General features: G+C 42.0%; 1 protein-coding gene across 2 annotated transcripts in view; it reads right to left on the reverse strand.

The window, feature by feature from the left end:
• Positions 1 to 1,698: 1,698 nt before the first annotated feature.
• Positions 1,699 to 19,920, reverse strand: part of PDE8B (phosphodiesterase 8B) — a 58,143-nt gene continuing 39,921 nt past the window's right edge. For both annotated transcript variants that reach the window (XM_044446410.1, XM_044446411.1), the window contains 8 exons: positions 14,308 to 14,353; positions 13,024 to 13,159; positions 11,131 to 11,329; positions 8,898 to 9,115; positions 6,046 to 6,181; positions 4,964 to 5,131; positions 3,865 to 3,994; positions 1,699 to 1,984 (listed from right to left, as the gene is read on the reverse strand). In XM_044446410.1, coding sequence (XP_044302345.1) covers positions 1,863 to 1,984; positions 3,865 to 3,994; positions 4,964 to 5,131; positions 6,046 to 6,181; positions 8,898 to 9,115; positions 11,131 to 11,329; positions 13,024 to 13,159; positions 14,308 to 14,353 — 1,155 coding nt within the window. In that variant the 3' untranslated portion in view covers positions 1,699 to 1,862. The remainder of the gene's footprint in view (positions 1,985 to 3,864; positions 3,995 to 4,963; positions 5,132 to 6,045; positions 6,182 to 8,897; positions 9,116 to 11,130; positions 11,330 to 13,023; positions 13,160 to 14,307; positions 14,354 to 19,920) is intronic.

Raw genomic sequence — 19,920 nt, forward strand, 5'->3', positions numbered from 1 at the left:
TTAAATATATTTTAGTCTTTGAAAAGCCTGTTCTAGTGCACAGTGTTATGTATTAATTCTGTAACTAATAGCCAATAATTTTATGATTGTCTAAGCCAGTGAGTTTATCTAAGGAATTATCTGGTTCAAGACCAGAAATCATGGTACTCAGAGTGGTAAGGAATAGCACAATTTACTAGGAATGTTTCCTATATGGGCTCTATTGGAAAGAATGGTGGGTGTGTGGAACACATTGGCTGTTTAATGTGATGGGAGTAGACAATCCTCCAATGTGATTAAAATTGGGTATAAAAATATTTGTGCTTTGGCAGTTGAAACATAAATCATCCTTTAATGGAAAAGTAAATTCAGTTTGTTTTCCACTGTTAAAATGACTCTTCCTGGGTCAATATTATATTATTTAAAATTATTTTCTGTTTAACTAGACTTACTTGGTTTTTGAAGGTGCGTACCTCAGGAAGGAAGTATCACAACCTGAATGTTGTTTCTCTGTTTAATGTTTGAGGACTCTATTCAGCCAAATTGTGTGTTCTTCATATTAAGGTCCATGTCTTGAGAGTAAGTGATATGGCTGCAATCCAGGACACCAAGGCACAGGGGGTTTCCTATGCTCCATGAGGAAAATATGCATGAACAGCCAGTTCCCTTCTAGACAGAGAACAGGAGGCCTCTGCATGGGTGTGGATTCTAGAGACCTTTCTGAATAGGGCTCATGCATAGGTGTTTCTAGAGAAGCAGGGTTTCTTTTCCTTATGGCTCAAGCATATTAAGCATCATTTTCAATATGCTCTGAAGATCTGTTGTACTAACAATCCCCATTCTAAGCATGTAGATGTAAAATTGGAACTCTACAACATCACAAAGCATTATGCTGTTGCAGATGCAGACAGATGTTTTAGGATGGGGGGGTGCCAGTTTTTCTGTTTACTTGCTTTTCACAATATGGCTCACTGTCAACTATCTGAAGACAGAGAAGAGTATGGATTTGCTTGGTGTTTTGATCTTTACTATCTTCTATAATTATACAAAATGTTACTTTAACGTACTAAACAAATCCAAGGACTCCTTGTGTGTGTAGAAGCCACTGTGTGCCTAGAGGCCTCACTTCACCGTAGGCTTTAATAGCAGAACCAGAACTGTGAGTGCATCCCAGTTTTGCACACAAACTGCTCCCTGACTCTGATGTCCACAGGGAGCCCTGCTTAAGGAGAAAAATGGAATGCACAGACAGGTTTGGAACACAGAAACCATATGCCTATCAAAGATAACAATGCTCACAGTATTGTCTGACAGAATTAAAATTACAGTTTAAGTAAGTGTTTATTATTAAACAGTTAATTCTCACAACAAAGGATAGTTGAATTTGCTGCTTTCACCCTTCAAAATTACTTTCTAATTTTGTTTTAGAGTTCTTGCATCATGGAAACAGCATTTGCAGTAAACAAGGCTCCTTTAAAATGACAAGTTTTATTAAATTTTGTTGGTAGTTATTCCAAATAAATTAGTTTTCCTAGCACAATGCCCTCTTGTATGGAATTTATATAGTTAATTTTGGGCTGCAAACAAAATTATACTAATTTCATAATTTGACAAATTATAACAATTTTATAAAACTACCTTTAAAAGGATTGGTTGTGCCACAAAAAAGGAGGATACCTTTATAAAGTGTTTATTGGTCTCTGGATTATCACCTTTATAAAAACAAAGCTTTGTAGAATTTAGAACTATTTAAAATTGAGAAACAATATTTCCTCGCTGTCTAGTTGGTTACTTCATTGTGAAGGAAATGCTGCCCTTCTTGGGTCCATACCAGTAATGGTTCACAGTGTGAGTGGTAGGCTTTGATGTTCCATTTTCTCCCTTCAGCTTCCATTATTGTTCTCTGAAGGAAGTCGAAGGCTCCTACACTTTGACTCATCCAGTGTTTTCCAGTGCTTGTAGTTACTTGCCAAGTGATGCATCAAGACTGGTAGGTGTGCAAATGCTGAAATAAATAAAGATACTAAAATTGTAAAAAATTAAGTGCCAACGCTGGGAAATGTTTTTAATGGTGAGTACTTAGCCTTTGTGTTATTAGGAAAGTAAACTTCCTGTTAGTCTTATACATAGTATAATGTATATAAAGTAAAATAACCAGCAGTAAAGCTAGGTAGCTTTTAAAGTACTTTTCAAATATAGGTAGAATACAAGTGGCCCTAAATACTGCAGTGGGAGGGTTCAAGATTTAGTGTTCCAATATGCATGCCCTTTTCCAGTTTACTCCATTTAGAGAAAGATCAATCTCTCTCTCCAGCCCACAACAGTTTTGCATTTATTAGCATATTCTGTCCTGCTTCCACGGGGTTAATCTCAGATTTTGAAAAACTCACAATATTTTAGAAAGTATTCTTTCACATAATATGTATTTCTAAACATACTGCGGGAAAGGATGCATTTCTTACAGTGCAGTCCAATGGCCAGTGGATACCGTCTAGTCAGTCACAGTAACAGGTAGAGTCCTTGCTGCAACCTTAGAAACACCTTGTAAAATCACGGAGGACTCTGTCTTCAGAGCCTCCCCTGCTTTATCTGAAAATACGCATTTAAAAAAACTTTTGAAACGTTATCTGAGCAGAGGGGTCCATTGGAAAATTTAGAGCACCTCAAAATCTGATGGGCAATTAGGTGCCGAGCTGCAGTTTTTTATTTTATTTATGAAATTTGTATGCCGTTCAGTTACTAACATCTCTGGATGGCTAACAGCATAAATAAATTGACAAGCCACTCTGGCTGCAAATACAATAATAAGATTCAATATTAAAACATATTAAAATATTGATTAAATAAAAAGGTCTTAACCTGGCACCAAAAAACATATAACATTGGCGCCAGGCGGACCTCTCTGGGGAGCGCATTCCATAGTCGGGGGCGCCACTGCAGAGAAGACCCTCCTCCGGGTACTCTGTCTCCTAACATCTTTTACAGAGGGTTCCCGGAGGAGGGCTTCTGTTGCCAATCTTAGGGGGCGGGAGGGCAAATAGGGAAAAAGGCGTTCCTTTGTACCCTGGTGCCAAGCCATTTAGGGCTTTATAGGTAATAACCAGCACCTTGAACTGAGCCCGGACTTCAATGGGAAGCCAATGGAGCTGATAGAGGACTGGGGTTATATGAGAATAACACCCAGTCCCCGACAGCATCCTGGCAGCTCTATTTTGAACCATCTGAAGTATCCAGACTGTCTTCAAGGGCAGCCCCCCTTTACTGTGTAAGGTACAGATCAAGTTAGTTCACTTCAGAATCCACACAGACTGAGTTCTTCAACTAATTCCATTTCAGCCCCATTCTGTTTTCTTCCCTCTGCAACAGCCAATTAGCATGCTTAATTGGCTCAGAAAGCTAAGTTCACCCTATTCTGCAAATGGGTGCCTCCACACATTTTCATTACATTCCCATGATTTTAAACTACTTCAAATGTCCTTCTCTTGGTAAAATGGGAGGTTACAAACCAAATAAAACCATAGCAAATATCTGGAGGATTACACAGTTCGCACCCCTCATCTTACGTGATGTGGTAGCCTTTATGGAACAGCCTTAAGACACAAAAAGCCCTTAAACCTAAATGATATCTGGGGAGGCTCTTCTTCATCTGTATGCACCATCAGTACCACACAACCAGTAGGAACCATTGATTTTCCAGCATCCTCTTGCATGAACAGCACTGTTCTTAATAGTCCAGCACGCCCAGGATAGTGGGCGCCAGAGAGGGGCAACATTCTATAATGCACAATGCCTCATCAGTGGATTTGGTTTTGCTTGCCCTGCTGCTGTTTGGGTGCAATAAAGCATTTGTTTCTCAACAGAGGGAAGGAAAGTGGAAGATCTCACCATCCCATGCATCAAACATGTCCATTATGAAGTAATCAATGAAGGAGATCTGTGATTTGGGGATGCTACAGGTGTTTCGATCAAATACTGGCATGACAACTGGGAGACCCTGTCTCTTTTCTTCATCAGTCTGTAGGAAAAAATAATTTTGTTTTAAACAAAATAACTTTAAACAAAAATGTTATCCTGATCTTTGATGTTCTCTGTATGGGATGACATAAAGGCCTAGTTTGCATACAAGATTATGTCATGGTTTGGTATATTGAAATCTGACTTCTCCTTGTGTAGGAACCCATTCCTACAAACCATGGCTTGTTAACTAGCTGCAAACTATACATAAAATCCATGCTTTTTGTTAGTCTATGAAGGCTGGCTTGTTTAAACCATGGCATATCATGATGTCTGAACCTGGAACAGTCTTACCCTTGTTTTATTTGTTGAATCTATTTTTGTGTGTGTTGACTACTCATTTACAATGTTAACCACCAAAACATGAAACTGCTCTGAAGGCTGGCAAAATGGATGGGAGAGGAACCAACCAGAAATAGGATATGCAATTTATATACTTGCTCATCTGCCAGACAATTCATAATTGAAGAAATAAACTAAGGTTAACATAAACTATGGCATAGAATATTGTGTGAACACAACCACACAGGCTTTACTTAGAAGCTAAATACAATAGCAACAATTCTCAGAACAATGAGCTTCAGAGTAAAACCTTATGCTCCCTTAAGACATCATATGAGAGAGGGCACAGGATGGTATAAATTCCCAACTCTGAGGTTGGATACAAAGCAGGAGCAAATACAACTAGTATATAATTTCCAGCAGTCTGTAAGGTTCAATTTTGAGAACTATAAAATTATTAAAATAATATTTGCCTTTTAATTTGATTAATTGGCTGTTTAATTTGATTATTCATTGACTATGGGTGGGATCTAGATTTAATCCCATTGAATCACTGAGAGTTATGCTAGTCATGACTAAGCCAAGTACCATATATTTTAGTGGGTTTACATACGAATCCATCATGTATATTTTAGTCTCATAAAATGAAATATCTTATTATTCAGTTTTAAAAATGCAAAATCTGTACCTGTGAAAAGTATTCTTCTGAAATTCTCCCAGCCCATTCAATGCACAATTCAAGAGGGCGACATGGATTTGCAACATCTGCACATTTAATCATCATGCGCTTGATCAGTGTCTGGTTATCTGGGTAGTTCTTGAGGTTAGTTGTACATTCACAGTTGCTGCCATCATTCTGGAAAACAGGTGCACAGTTAGGGGTAGATCAGCACCAGTGTGCACAGCTTGTGTAAAATCAACATCACAGCGCTGTAACTGCAAATTTATCTAGTAGTCTAGGAAATCTAGGAGTTCAACATGGACAAGTGAAGACCTTCTCTCCTTAGCTAGGGTTCCCAAAATGCCCTATCATTTCCTATGTGGTTGGGGGCAGGGGGTGGATGTGCTGATGTCTGGATTGGGATGTCACTGCCAGAAAGTAAGTTTGCAAAGGATGTTGCCCACTATTTGGGGTGCTGGTAGGATACCATCTTCTTCACTGCCTCTCTAGCTCCTGGAGGAGAACTTTCTCATTGGAATAGATGTGTGCCACCAGCTGGCTTCCTGTAGATCATCTGTCAAGAGACAGCATCTCTGACAATGTCCAAGGGCACTCCCAGATGGAGGAGTATCTACAAAGGGAAGGAGTAGTTCTTCCTCTCATTGAGCAGGAACCCCAGGGAGTGCTAGACTGTCAGGGTTTTATCAGTGTCCCAACAGCATCCCTTCCATGAGGGAGAGCAGATAAGAATGTTAAGTAGGGGTGGATCTGAATCCCTTTTGTCTGAAGAGATGCCACCAGGGCAAGCAGGATCTTGGTGAACATTCAGGGGTGGGAAGAAGTGGCCAGTCCAAACAGATTCTGGAATGGAATTGCTTTGAGCCATAACTGAAGCATGAGCACTTGTAGTAAGAGGGACAGAAGGGATATGTAGGTACACTGAAGCTAGGACATCTCCCTTTGGGGGGTTCTCCCTTGTGGATTTGAGGGTCTCTACCCAGAATGCCTGCTTTCGAATACAACACGAATGAAAAAATGACTGCATCAATACATACAAAATACACCCATGTAAACATCTCTGCTTCGTTAAGTGGCATTTTGGCACTCACATTGGAGTTGGCTTCCTCAGAGGCCATAGGCTTGGTGATACTGTTCACAAACTTGTTCACATGCTCAAAGTGCTTAGTCATTTCAGTTGCCAAAACCATGTCAATAATTGCCTGGCGAAGAGTTCGGTAATGATTTCTGGAAAAAGGAAAAAATGCATTCACAGGATGTATGCTTACAGAATGAACTCCCTTTCCAGATTTCCCATTTCATTGTGCATAACATTTTCAGGAAGTCTGCACTGCTTCTTGGAGAACAGCAGTTAAGTGCACCCCCATAGAATGCACTCAAAAATTCAATCTGTGTGCATTAATGCTGTGTCCAAAAATGTTGCAAAAGTCAACATTTTTGCAGTAAATGCACTAAATCCTCAAACTTTTCTGTTACAACTTGATGGTACCAGAAGGGTTGCAAACACTTTTGCACAGATAAAGGAAAAAGGTGTTACCTTCCCCACATGATGGCTCTTACACGCTTTTAGAAAAGACTATTTCTACTAGTGCTCCTAACAAGTGGCAGCTAAAAAGAGCATAGCTGCATCATTACTGGCTCAGAAGATGTGTGGGTGAGAAGGCAACACGGATGCGTAAAGAAGGGCAGACAGGGCAAGGAGGCCAAATGGCAACAGAGTCACAAACAAAATGCCTGTGTTGGTTCAGCATACTTTTTGTTGAAGAAATGGGATTTCAAATATGGGGATTCTAAGTTGGGGGTCTGGTCTAGATGGGTCTGAGACTGGGTCCAACAGTATGACTGTATTATTCTGAAGAAGAAGGTAGTGGGTTGTCATCCTGAGAAGAGAGAGATCATTCCAAGGACAGGCAGTCAAGGCATGAAAGGAGAAATGGCAGGAGGTGCAAGAAGGTGCATTACATGATCTGAGAACAAAATAGCTGGGGTGAAGAGGTAGCGTAGAGGATATAGGAAATGATGCTAAACCAGATATTGGAGAGATCAGCGTGCAGATGACACATAGAGTAACAGGCAAGTTTTACAGAGTCTTAGACTAAAGACAGGCAGTGGGCCAGTCTGCTCAAACACAGCACAGAAGAAGTGGGGAGGGGTTGGAGGAAATAATAGTTTGGGGTATGTCATGCTTGATTTGGGGCTTTATTCAGTCAATTTTTGCAAGGTGGAATGGCTTTCCTGGACCCGTTTGGAGGGCCTGAAGAGGCTTGCCCTGGAACGGTCTTCTTTGCTGTGTTCCTGTCATTTGGAGCCTGACATGGAGATGGGTTGAGGATTGCATGAGCAATGTGTGTAGGGTACTTTTGATGAGTATGGGGTGAACTCTTGTTCAAAGAGCATGATTAAGAAGCCAGCTAGAGATGTGGGATTGGACAGAAGGTAAAAAGGAGGATAAAGAAAAATAAATAAGGGAGTCAGAAGTTAGAGCTGAAGCAGTAGGAACAGCCAGAAGTGAGGGTGAGTGTCTGAGAACTAACACATTTGGGATCCCTATAGAAAATAAGAAAGACTCAGAGGAAAAATTATAAGAGGAGAGGTAAAACCCCATAAAGCAATTTACTACTGCTTCCAAATGTTTGTCAGAAGGAGAAAAGTGAGCCTGCCAATAGCCAGTCATGATCTTCCAGGTATAGTCTCCAAATCCAAATCGAACATTCCAGCCACAGAACTGTACTCTGAATACATTGATTACATTCACATGCTCATACAGAGTGCACATTATTCATCTATGTCAACCCCACTACTATTTTTCCTAGAACATAAACAAAATTGCCACTTGAACTTCTCAGAGCAGAGAGAAACAGTTTTTCATAACACTTTATTAACTTAGAATACATTCAGTACATACTCCACACCAGCAAAGATCAGATAGAGTTGTTTCTTTTTAAAAAAGTGCTTGTGTGAGCATGTATTATAATGAATGTTCAGAATTTGGCAAATGGTAACAGAATGCTGACAATGCCAGGTAAAACTTGTGAATGAAAATATCTATTTCTCCACCTCTTGCATATATACTAATGAAGACTGGCCATCACATAGATGTGACTTGCCAACCTTCAGTCATGTATCTGCGTTTTGGGTGTTTATGTGAACTGACATTAAAACAACAATTCCAGACATTTAGGGTGCAATCCTATGGTAGAATTTCTGATGATCAGATGCTTCCACAATCTTGGAGGTTTACTATACAGGGCAGGAGAGATGAAGGAGGTGTTCTTCACCACTCCATCCTCTTGTCCTGCATTTCTCACTGGACAGGCTTATTTGCCTCAAGCTGCAGTCCATTAGAAGAGATGGGAAGGGAGATAGAGCCCTCGGGATAACTGGTATCCTGCCCCTGCCAGTCTCCTCCAGTCCCCACTCCCCAAAATGCCCCCTTCTCTGAGGTTGAGTTCCTGACCTTGGAGAGCAGCTGCCATAATTCTTTCCCCACACCCCATGAAGTCAGGAGTCTGGTTTCTCCTTCCAAGGTCAGAGAAGTCTCTGTCTTCAGTTCAGGGAATCTGAACTATCCTACAGAGAGCCAGTGTGGTGTAGTGGTTAAGAGCATGGGACTGGGACTCAGGTGATCTGGGTTCGAGTCCCCGCTCAGCCATGGAGCCAACTGGGTGACTTTGGGCCAGTCACAGACTCTCAGCCCAACCTACCTCACAGGGTTGTTGTTGTGGGGATAAGATGGAGGAGGAGAATGATGTGAGCTGCCTTGAGCCCTTTGTAGGAAAAAGGCAGGATATAAATCAGAAAATAAAAAAAAATACTGTTCCTCAGACACTATCCAGAGGCCACAGGATCAGTCCCTCCCTGTCTTCTCAGAGGAGACAGAGTTTACCCACCATTAATCTATTCAAACACTCTTCATATACTCAGAATAAATGAAGAACTTAACCTGTTAAGCTTTTTAAAAATGTTGCACTTGTTGTCTTTTGCTGTGAGCTGGAATGCCAGAGCTGTGTGATGGCTTTCCAATACAGCAGTATCATTGTAGAGAACAGCTAGCTCACTGCCTGCATTGCACAGGAAGGAGTTGGTCCGTCCTGGATGATCTACATCGTGAATTGTTGCAGCGATCAATGCAGCCACTTCATCTAAATGATCCAGGCTTCCCTAGAAGAAAGAGTTAAGTCTCATTCATCTATATTTAACACAGTGCAATATGCCAATCAGCAGAGTCACAGATTATGTATCAAACTTTGTACCCACATTTCCATTTTGTATCATTTTGAGGTACCATTTCCCCACACCTGTTTAACATTTATTTCTTGAAAATACATCAAATCCAAGCACTACTATGGGGAATGTAAAACATAGTTTGAACAGCAACTCAGTTTCACCAGCAGACAAAGCATTTAGAATGAGTAGCTTCAGAAGAATTACTGGGAAAAGTCATCTCATGCTAAATATTGCCCAATAAAGCTTGATTGTATAATCACATCTTCCGATATTAAGCTATTTAGTGAGAGGTTTTGAATAAATAACTTGGAAATTACTAGGGTGCCTCCGGATGACGCTTTTACCTCATCCACATAACTTTAAGGGGAATCCAGACATAATTTGCAACCCTCATTGTTTCCCTTTGCTGTTTCCTTCTTTTTCCTTTCCACAGAAAATCTATTAAGCAGGGAATTGCTGCAGGTTGTCTTAGATTAGAGGTGCTAAGAGCCATCTGTCTGGAAGTACTATTACATTAAAAGAAGCAGAATTCTCTCATTCCTCCTTCTGTGGCAGTTTCTACATTAGTATGTTTTTAAAATTGGCTCATAGCTACTGTGGCTAAATCACAGGTTTTGCTCTAGGATAGTGGGCAGAAAATATTCAAACTAAGGGCATTCCCAGATGGAGGGTTTGTGAATGCCAAGCACATGAATGGAGCCTCTGGCACATGTGACCCATGCAGGGACTATGATGATTTGTTTGCTGATTAAGGCTAGTCCAAATGGGCAACAGGAAAATTATTGGATAAAACCCACACTAATGCACACAGCCAGTGAAGCGCTGGTCCTGTTTTGGCTCTGCCATTAGCAAGGAAGCTGTCTCCTTGAAAGTCCCTAAAAGAGCCTTCTCCACACTAGTACCTTTCAAATGTATTGTCCTATAGTTCCCCTCATCCCCAACCAACATGGCCTTCAAAACAGGTGATCTAAAGCAAACAACATCCATTCTCCATTATTTCTGAGTGTGAATCATGCTTCTGAGACTGATGTGGCAATGTATTTGGAAATGTTAAATTTTCCTAAATATAGGCATGCTCTAGCATTGCCTTACCCTTTGTACTGCTAGCAGAAGATTTCAGGACATTGCTATTAATATATTAATATTATTAGTAATAGTAGTAGCACTACTACATTTTTTTCCTCTCATGAGGAACTGAAGGCAATTAACAAGGTTCTCTTTCTTCCCTCTGAGTTAGGTTAGGTTAAGAGGCAGTGACTGGCCTGAAGTGGTTGAGTGGAGACTAGAACCTAGATCTCCTGAGTCCCCATCCAACACTCTTAACAACTCTAATCACCATGCCACAGTGGCTCTGCCACATGTGATCTATGGTGGGATCAGAAAAGCTGAATCTGTTGCAGTGTTACTATGTTCTACTTGCACAGAGGAATAACTGTTAGATTTAAGGAAATATTTGAATGAATTAATTGGATGTTTTATGTCTATAAACAATATATTGAACTGTTTAGCCGAATGTTTTCTAAATGCAACAATAATAAGATTGCAGAAATGCTAACTTAATGCTTTAAATTAGATTCATCCTTTCCTGCCAGAAATCTCTGATCTTCTGCTGTTGCTGTTAATTACATTTCTATACCACCCATAAAAGAAGCTCTCTGGGCAGTTCACAACAATCATAGAATCATACAGTTGGAAAGGCCATCAGGTCCAACCCCCTGCTCAATGCAGGCCTCAAGTCTCCCATCCAAATTCTAAGCAGGCCTGACCCTGCTTAGCTTCCAAGATTAGGCAGGATCAGAACTGATTCAGAATTCTTAATATCTAGTGCTATAGAAATAAAAATACAGTTCAAAACTTGCCCTATCTTCTTTCTGATAATCTGTAGAAAACTGATTGATGAGTTCATAATTTGTTGACCAGGTGCATAAACACCTCAGCAGAAATTGTACCTTGACTCTTTCTTTCCCCAGAAAGAATGCTGTGGCATGCAGGACATCAGCTGCATGAGTAGAGTTATGATAGGAGTTGGAGGAGTGGTAATTGGCTTCAATCACCTGGAACCAGGAGCGTATGGTGGCTTCAGAACAGTTTAAAAATTCACAGACACCAAAGCGGGCAAAAATTTTCAAACCAAGATAAACCAATGGCCTGGAATACAATTAGAAAAGAAATGGTAAAATAAGAAGAAAGCTAACCTATCTCTATCTCTATCATCTATCTATGTTTGTATCTTTGGTTATGGAAAGCCTCAAACTTTTAAATGAATTTTACCACAATAATTGCTTATTGCACAATAATTGCAAGAATTGTATTGCTTTCTCATAAGCAAAGACACAGGTTCTTATCCTAGAATATTATCATCTATATTTTGACCATGGCAAACAACAAAGAAACAGTCAAATGGTGCATTACATTTTCATACATAGTTTACCATTTCATGATTCTTCTTTCCCCATTAAAAATATTTTTTCCAAATGCAATGAAAAACAAACAATTGAACAACAAAAGAAAACTACAGCAAGTTAAAGTCTGGTTGTTGGGAGAGATCGTACATTTAATTTATTTTCCCCTTTAGTTAACAACCAAAAATATGGGTGAAATCCATCAGCTGCTTGGAAGTTTACTGCTATTTTATTTAGTTTCTTTTCCAATATTGAATGAAAGACTTTGTTCTAAGGTTTGACTCTCTGCACTTCTCTCTAGTCACAAGTTAAATCACTCCGCTCAGCTGCTGTTTGGCATCACCAAGAAGTTGCATTGGCACCAGTGGAATTTTCTCTTCTGTGCCAAGTAGCTATGTAACAGCACTGGGTGGAAGGGTTAAAGAACACCAAACTGTGGGTTTAATATAGTCTGGCATGCAGGGATGAAAGTAATGGGAAATGATAGCTATAAGATGCAGTTAAGGGTTCAATTCAGTAGGAAAGCTCGTGGCCTCTTATGCAGCATGTGAGAAGCCTTCCTGTTCCTCCCACTCTGTAAAGATGCTGGGTGGGTGAACCATAGCCCTTTGGAGAGGGAGGGAAAGAGGCTGAGCCACCACCAGCATATATCCCATACCAGTGGCTCCAGTCTCCTCACTACTCTGCAAACCTGTTCAACAAGGTCACTCTTACCACCTTGGAGAAGCAGCCAGCATGGTTCTGTCTGTGTGGCTATGAGGTGGAGGTGAGGAAATCTAAACACAATTCCAAAGATATAAGACTGGAGTTCTTTTCAGTTTCAGATCTGAGACTCCAACAACTTCTTGATGCTTCTAGAGCCTCCTTTTCTAGGGACCATAGGATTGCTTTGACCATGTTCTTAATTTCAGTGTAGAAATGAGGACTGTGGTAGTAAAGCATGAAAGAGGGGTTTTGGCTCTCCTCTCTGAGGAGCGATTTGAAGGGAGAGGCACAATGCACCAGACCTTCTTTGCAGAGAGTTGCAGATGGAAAGAACAGAAAACAGAAAAGGTAGAGCCACAGGGTGAACTTTCCTTCTTGTGCTAAACCAGACAGCAACAAATGGAACAAAACTGGAATTAGAAGTGGCTCTCTGCCAACTTCAGCAGTGGCTCCCAGCAGCACAGAAAGCCAAAGTATAACTCATGCCTGGCTGCCCTAGGTCAACATCCAAAGCTACTGCCAGGAACAGGTTTTTCAGGTAAGCTACGTAAGGCATGATCCCATGCACATCTAGGCATGGAAAAGTCCTACAACTCCCAGCACGTTCCACTCAGCCATGCTGCTGAAGGAATTTTAACTGTCTAAACGCGAAATGGATCGCATCCTTAGAACGTAAAGTGTACTGGCTTCATTTGTTCCACAGCATGTTCAGCCTTGCACACAGCGAAGGCTTACTTTTTATTTGTAACAGCTTCCAATTCAAATATGTTGAAGTCCCAGCTCTCTTCATTGTCCAGCAAGCGTGCAATACATGGTGGAACATCATTGATGGTAACTGGCACAGAAAGGTGACCATGGGTCTGATTCACATCTGTCCAAATGAAAAATGGACAAGTTAGGGTGTCTTACTTGACAAATCCTTAGCAGAAAGCAAATCTTGAAGCTAAACTAGATGATAGCAACAATTCTATGTCTTTATACCTGGAACTATCCCAATCCTATTAAAAAATGAGGGATAGTTTACACACAAAAGGAACATGCAGGAAAGGAATGTCAAAGACTTCCTTTCCCAATGGCTCACCTTCATGCAGTTTTTATGCCCATGAACATGTCCATGTAGCTGAACTCTTGTGGTGTGCTCAGCTGAGAGAAAGGCACTTGGGAAGAGGGGCTGAAGAGAAGCAGGTTGGCAAACAGGCAGAGGGCTTTGCCCTCTTCACTCATACCCTTCCTTTGTACCACCACCCCTTTTTCCAGGTGTTTGGGGCATGTCTGTAGGTCTAAGCACACCACCACCACCACCACCACCACCACATCTGGCTTGGACCTCACAGTCTCTAAATTTGGAATGTACTATTTTGAAGCATTATAGATAGGCTTGTTAGATAGAAGTATGAAAATGGATGATGTCTAATCCTAATATCTCTGGCCACACTGCAGTTCTAACAATGGGAAAATAGTTGCTGGTAACAACTGGTGGTTCTGAATGCGGATGTACTGAAGATGCAGCTTGCCAGTCCCATAGAGTGCAGAGACGCATCATGATGCAGGTACCCATCTAAATGATGCATCAACAGCTACGCACACACATGGCAATTTCTATGAGTAGATGCTCCCAAGTGGATTGGGGCTTCTGTCTAGGAAATTCTAAAGCTGTACTCAAGATTCTAATCCACATTTGTAAGTCTTCAAACTGACTTAGATGAAGCTGCCACTATGACAGCCTAAGGCTCAGATTCCACATTACAGCAAAGATTGTTCTCTGTGTTTCTGTGATGAGTAAACTGCATCTTTTCATTCTGTAATATAGACTTTTGTGGGCAGAAAAGGGTATATAATCACAATTGCAAAGGAACTGCATTTTTTTACATACAAAATTCCATTGATAGTAAATTTTTCAAAACAAGATACAGAATGTTAAATTCTCTCAGCCTGCATTTTTGAGCAAGAATAATTCCTTGGCAATATAAGCAACTAATGAAACAGGCATACATAGGAAGAGTTTATGTGGAGACTTACGTTTAGAAAATACATACTCATTTCCTGATAGCCTTCTCAAGCCATCCTGAAATGCAGTAATAAGAACAATCAGTACAATGTAGGATTCCATGCTCCGAAGAAAAAAAGGAGATACAAGGAGAAAAAGACACATGCTCTCAAAATATAGTTCAGTTAAACAACAAAGCTTAAAGTATTGCTAAGTGAATGCAATATCCAATGGAAATAATATGCTTCAAACAATCAAAATAGCATGTATTATAAAGTTTATAATGTTTATTTTAAAATAAACATTCTACATAACTTGTAAGAAAGTACAACTGATAATTCAGTGCATCATTTACAAAAACTAATCAAACCTCTCTAGAGCTGTTTACCATAGTGATGGCCACTTGTTTTAACACAGTTTTTATTTTAAATATTTTAATGTCCCTGTACTGAGAAATCCATTCTAGTGACAAAAGAGGAAAGTTTGAGATATTTTATACTTTGCATTCCATATTCTTTTAACATCTTCTATAAATCTTAGCTTGAGATTGAACAATTCTTCAGGAATTATAGTTCAGTATTTTGCTTAATCATGTTGCAATGTGTTCAAGAATGTCTTGAGAAATATTAAGAAGCTAAAATAAATTGCAGTGTAGATGTGAAGTTTCTAGTAGAACCTCAGGACAACATCACCAGAACACAAACTTTTATATTTGTAAATGGGATACATGTGCATGTCACTCTATAAGACATTAAATCAAAATGAACATGACCCAGGATCAAGTCCTATTGAAATAAATAGGAGTTGTGAAAGAGCACTGTGTTCTTATGTTGCTCCCATTTATTTTAGTGGTACTTGTGAAAAAAATTCCCTGTGGATCCAGCCTCATGATCATATCTGCTTGTCTCCACAATGGCCACATGCCCTACTCACAAAGGTCAACCCTCTCTTTGAAGACAGAGTTTCTGAAGCACTGTATCTGGTTGAAGTACACTTCACAAGAAGAGAGAGCTGGGCCTTGAAGCTGCCCATCAAGTTAGTGCATGGATACCAGACTTCCAGGTCATGTAGCTATAATCTTCTCCACTATGCTGAAGTGCACTGTATTTTAATTAAAATTATAGTATTCATTTCTAAATTTGTATTTATCTATGTATAGGGTTGGTTCCAGATTTACAGTCTGCTTATGGAATTGACTCCCTGCTTAATCCTTTTCTTAGCAGCCCCTCTAGATTCCTGAAAATTCTATTTAGAAAGTCAAGAAAACCTTCTAAATGGGATGAGTTGTGGTGTTGGGGTGGGGAGAGGAATCTTGAAACATCAGGCAGAGAGAACTTTCATGAAAAGTCCCTTCTCATAGATTCAGCCCATATAAATTTTTATATACTTTTTTCTCCTCTTTTTTGGCCACCCTACTTCTGTCTCATTTTGGTACTTGGAAAGGTGCTTAAACTCAAATGCCTGTGGCCATCTATCATGCGAGGACTGCCTCTTTATCTGGAATGAGAAAATCTCCCCCACTGATTAGTGGGAGGTTCAAAAAGGCAGGTTGCTTACCTGTAACTGATGTTCTTCGAGTGGCCATCTGTGCAGTCACACATATGGGTGCTGCGCCTGCGCAGTGCCTAGGCCGGAAGATTAAAAAGCTCCGCTCCCCTCCCCCTTCGTGGTATAAATAGAGCGGAGTGTCCGCCATTTTGTTCAGTCTTGAAGACCGAATGTTCTCCCTCTACAGGTTAAGAATAAAATTAATGACAAACAGCATTGTACCCCAACGGTACCGATACAAATTATAGTACGGTACCGAGAACATATCCACTCACCGGCATATACCATCGGTACCAATGCAAATTACAGTATGGTACCGAAAAGCAGTATCTACTCATGGACACCGAGTGGGGCCGGTGGGTGGGTTGTGTGACTGCACAGATGGCCACTCAAAGAACATCAGTTACAGGTAAACAACCTGCCTTTCTTCGTCGTGACCTCTGTGCATCACACATATGGGTGATTAGCAAGCTTACCCAACTCGGAGGAGGGACGTGTCGTCAGCAAAGAACAGACGAAAGAACAGCCCTGCCAAAAGAGCAGTCCTGCCTGGCGCACACATCAAGCCGATAGTGCTTGGCAAAAGTGCATGGCCCTGACCACGTTGCAGCTTTACAGAAGCGGGACCCCTGCAGCAAAGGCGGACGAAGTCACAACAGCTCGTGTAGAGCAACCCCTCGGGGTAACAGGTAAGTCTATTTTTGATAGTTGATAGGCCAAGACAATAGTCTGGGTGATCCAGTGCGACAGCCATTGAGGTGTGACTGGCAGTCCTTTGTCATGTTCAGAGTACTTAACAAAGAGTCTGTTCATGCGACGGAAGGATTCCGTACGGGAGCGATAGAAAGCCAAGCAGCAGCGAACATCAAGGGTGTGTACAGCCTGCTCTATTGGATTCGATGGCGCTGGATAGAATGCTGGCAGAACAATATCTTGACTCAAGTGGAATGGTGTAGCCACTTTAGGAAGAAACGAAGAGTCCATACGAAGAACGACCTTTTCCTTATGGAAATTAAGATATGGAGGGTCTATGTGGAGAGCAGAAAGTTCGCTCGCTCTCCGAGCTGATGTTACCGCTATGAGGAAAGCTGTTTTCCAGGACACCAGGCGTAGGTCGACAGTCGCCAGCGGCTCGAACAGAGGTTTGGTAAGTGCTTGGAGTACGACTGAAAGGCTCCATGTTGGCATAGCAGGGCGAATAGAAGGGTGTAAGTTCTGTAACCCCCGAAGAAAACGTCGAAGCAGAGGTTGAAAGAAAACTGATACCCCTTGAAACGCACCACAATAGTGTGAAATGGCGGCTACATAAACTTTAATGGGTGACGGTTTCAGTCCCAAGTGATAGAGTTCCAGGAGAAATTGCAAAATATTGTCAATTGAGGCCATTCCAGGAGAGGAATGGTGTTCTGCAAAGGAAGAGAATCTCTTCTATTTAGCCGCATAAGAGCAACGAGTGGACGGTCATAAAGCAGATGGAAGATGCTTAAAGCAGATGTAAGAATTGCCTGAATTTCTTGGTAGTCGCTGGTAGCGAAGCGGTTGCCGTCGAAACTGACGTAGGGGCCGTCGGTACAGTGCAGTGAATACAGTCCGCTAGAGGTTGGGATGTTGTCGGTACCGACGCAGCAGAATGACTCAAGTGATCCGCCGTGCCGTCAACCTCAAGGCAGTCAGAACTGGATGTCGGACTGCTACATTTTGCTGCATTAATAGCTAAGGAACAGACGGGAGGCGAAGAAACGTTCCTTTGGATAGACGTAGAAGGGTGGTGAACCACGGTTGTCACGGTCACCATGGAGTTATTATTATTCCCGTGGCATTGTCTTGAGATATTTTCGCTACCACTTTCGTTAGAAGTGGGACTGGAGGAAATGCATAAAAGGCTATGTTGTCCCAGGGGATCATAAGGGCATCTCCCATCGATCCCGATCCTATGCCCACCCTGGAACAGTATAGGGCACACACTCTGTTGTCGTAAGTGGCGAACAAGTCCAAGTCCAGATAGCCCCACAAACGGAAGAGGTGCTGGCATATTTGTCTGTCCATCTCCCATTCGTGCATTGTTGACATATGTCTGCTCAACATGTCTGCTTCGGTGTTGTCGGTCCCTGCGAGGTGGACTGCTAGAAGCATAATGTCCCTCAGTATGCACCAGTCCCAAATGGCCATCGAGAGACGTGCTAAAGCTGGCGATTTTGTGCCGCCCTGTTTGTTGATGTAGAAGACAGCTGGTATGTTGTCTGATGCAAGCTGGACGACTTGTTGGCATAGCACAGTCTCGAAAGTCTTGAGAGCGTTGAAGATCACCTGAAGTTCGAGGAAGTTGATGTGCTTCCTTGCTTCCCATCGGTTCCAAGTCCCCTGGACCTGAAGATCCCAACATGTTGCGCCCCATCCGAGTAGCAATGCGTCTGTATACAGGGTCTTCGTTGGATGAGGTGTTCGAAACGGGACACCGACAGACAGATTGCTCGGAATGGTTGACCAAGCTAGAGTGTCGAGTATCACAGACGGAATTTGGATCAGTTTGTTGGGAGAATCTCGCTGTGGGCGAAATGAAGTGTTGAAAAACAGCTGCATGGCCCGCATACATAGTCTGGCATACGGGACAATGGCAACTGCAGCAGCCATGTGTCCCAACAGTCTCTGAATGGATATAGCTGGAACCGTTCCGAGCGTTCAGATTCGATGGATGTGGGCACATAAGGTAGCTCAATGGTCCGAAGGAAGGAAAGCTCTTTCCTGTGTGGAGTCGAGACGTGCCCCGATAAAGTCGATGACCTGCGTGGGAATAAGGGACGATTTTTCGTGGTTAATACATAGTCCAAGATCATCGAGCAAGATGCAGGTCACGTGTATTGCAGACAGAAGATCTTGTTTAGTTTGGGAAACAATTAGCCAGTTGTCTAAGTATGGGTATATTTGCACTCCTCGTGTCCGTAGGTGTGCACATACTGGCGCCATACACTTTGTAAAAACTCGAGGTGCGGTGGTCAGGCCAAAGGGCAGCACAGCACATTTGAACAAGTCGACCCCAACAGTAAAACGCAGGAAACGTCTATGCGAAAGATGGATAGCAATATGAAAATAGGCATCCTTCAAATCCAATGAGGTGAACCAATCCTCTCTCTTCAGTAACGGAAAAATATTCTGTAAAGTGGTCATCCGAAACTTTTTTGGTTCGATGTATTTGTTAAGATTTCGTAAGTCCAAAATCGGATGAAGACCACCGTCTCTTTTCGGGACCGTAAAGTATCTGGAGTAGAATCCGTGCAACCCCTCCGAGCGGGATAGTTGTCGAATCGCGCCCTTGCAAAGCAACTGAGAGACTTCTTTGCACAGAACCGATGAAGAAGATGTAAATTGAATCGAACACATTGGAGGGATGACATCAAATTCTATCCTATATCCGAACTGAATGATAGACAACACCCACCTATCAGATGTAATGGACTCCCAAATGGGGAGTCAGCCCTGAAGCCGGTCCCCAAAAGGGAGAGGGAAAGGTGGTGTGGGAATAGAGAGAATGGTTCACCTGGACTGTCAACGTGGACGTTTATTGGCGTCGAAGCGCCGCTGGCCCTGGGAGAAACGTTGCTGCGGCTGTTGTCTCCGCCGTTGCTGCCTTTGCTGGTAGTGTTGCCGAGGGTGGAATTGTGGACAGTAGGAGGAACGAGGCCATTGCCACTTACGCCTCTGTTGAGGAACCTCCATGCGGCGCGCAGTCATACGCGATTCATGTATCGCTTTTAGCTTGCGGTCGGTTTTTTGATGAAACATTCCGGTACCGTCGAATGGCATTTCCTCGATCCTCCATTTCATCTCGTTGGGGAAATTGCAATTGCAGAGCCACGCGTGTCGGTGCAGTGAGATGGCATTCACGAGAGCCCTCAAATTGGTGTCTACGTGATGTCGTGCAGTAGACAACTGTTGCACTGCTACCTGCATTGCTTCTTTGATGAAGACCTTGGCAAGTTCGGCTTGGCAGTCTGGAAGGGAGGAAGCAATGTTATCCAGCTTCTGCATAATAAAATACTGGTAATGTGCCAGTGTTGTTTCATAATTCGATATGCACACACCGAGTCCAGAGGCCGCAT

The sequence above is a fragment of the Varanus komodoensis genome, unplaced genomic scaffold (assembly GCF_004798865.1).
Source record: "Varanus komodoensis strain SLA01 unplaced genomic scaffold, ASM479886v1 scaffold5, whole genome shotgun sequence".
NCBI lineage: Eukaryota > Metazoa > Chordata > Lepidosauria > Squamata > Varanidae > Varanus > Varanus komodoensis.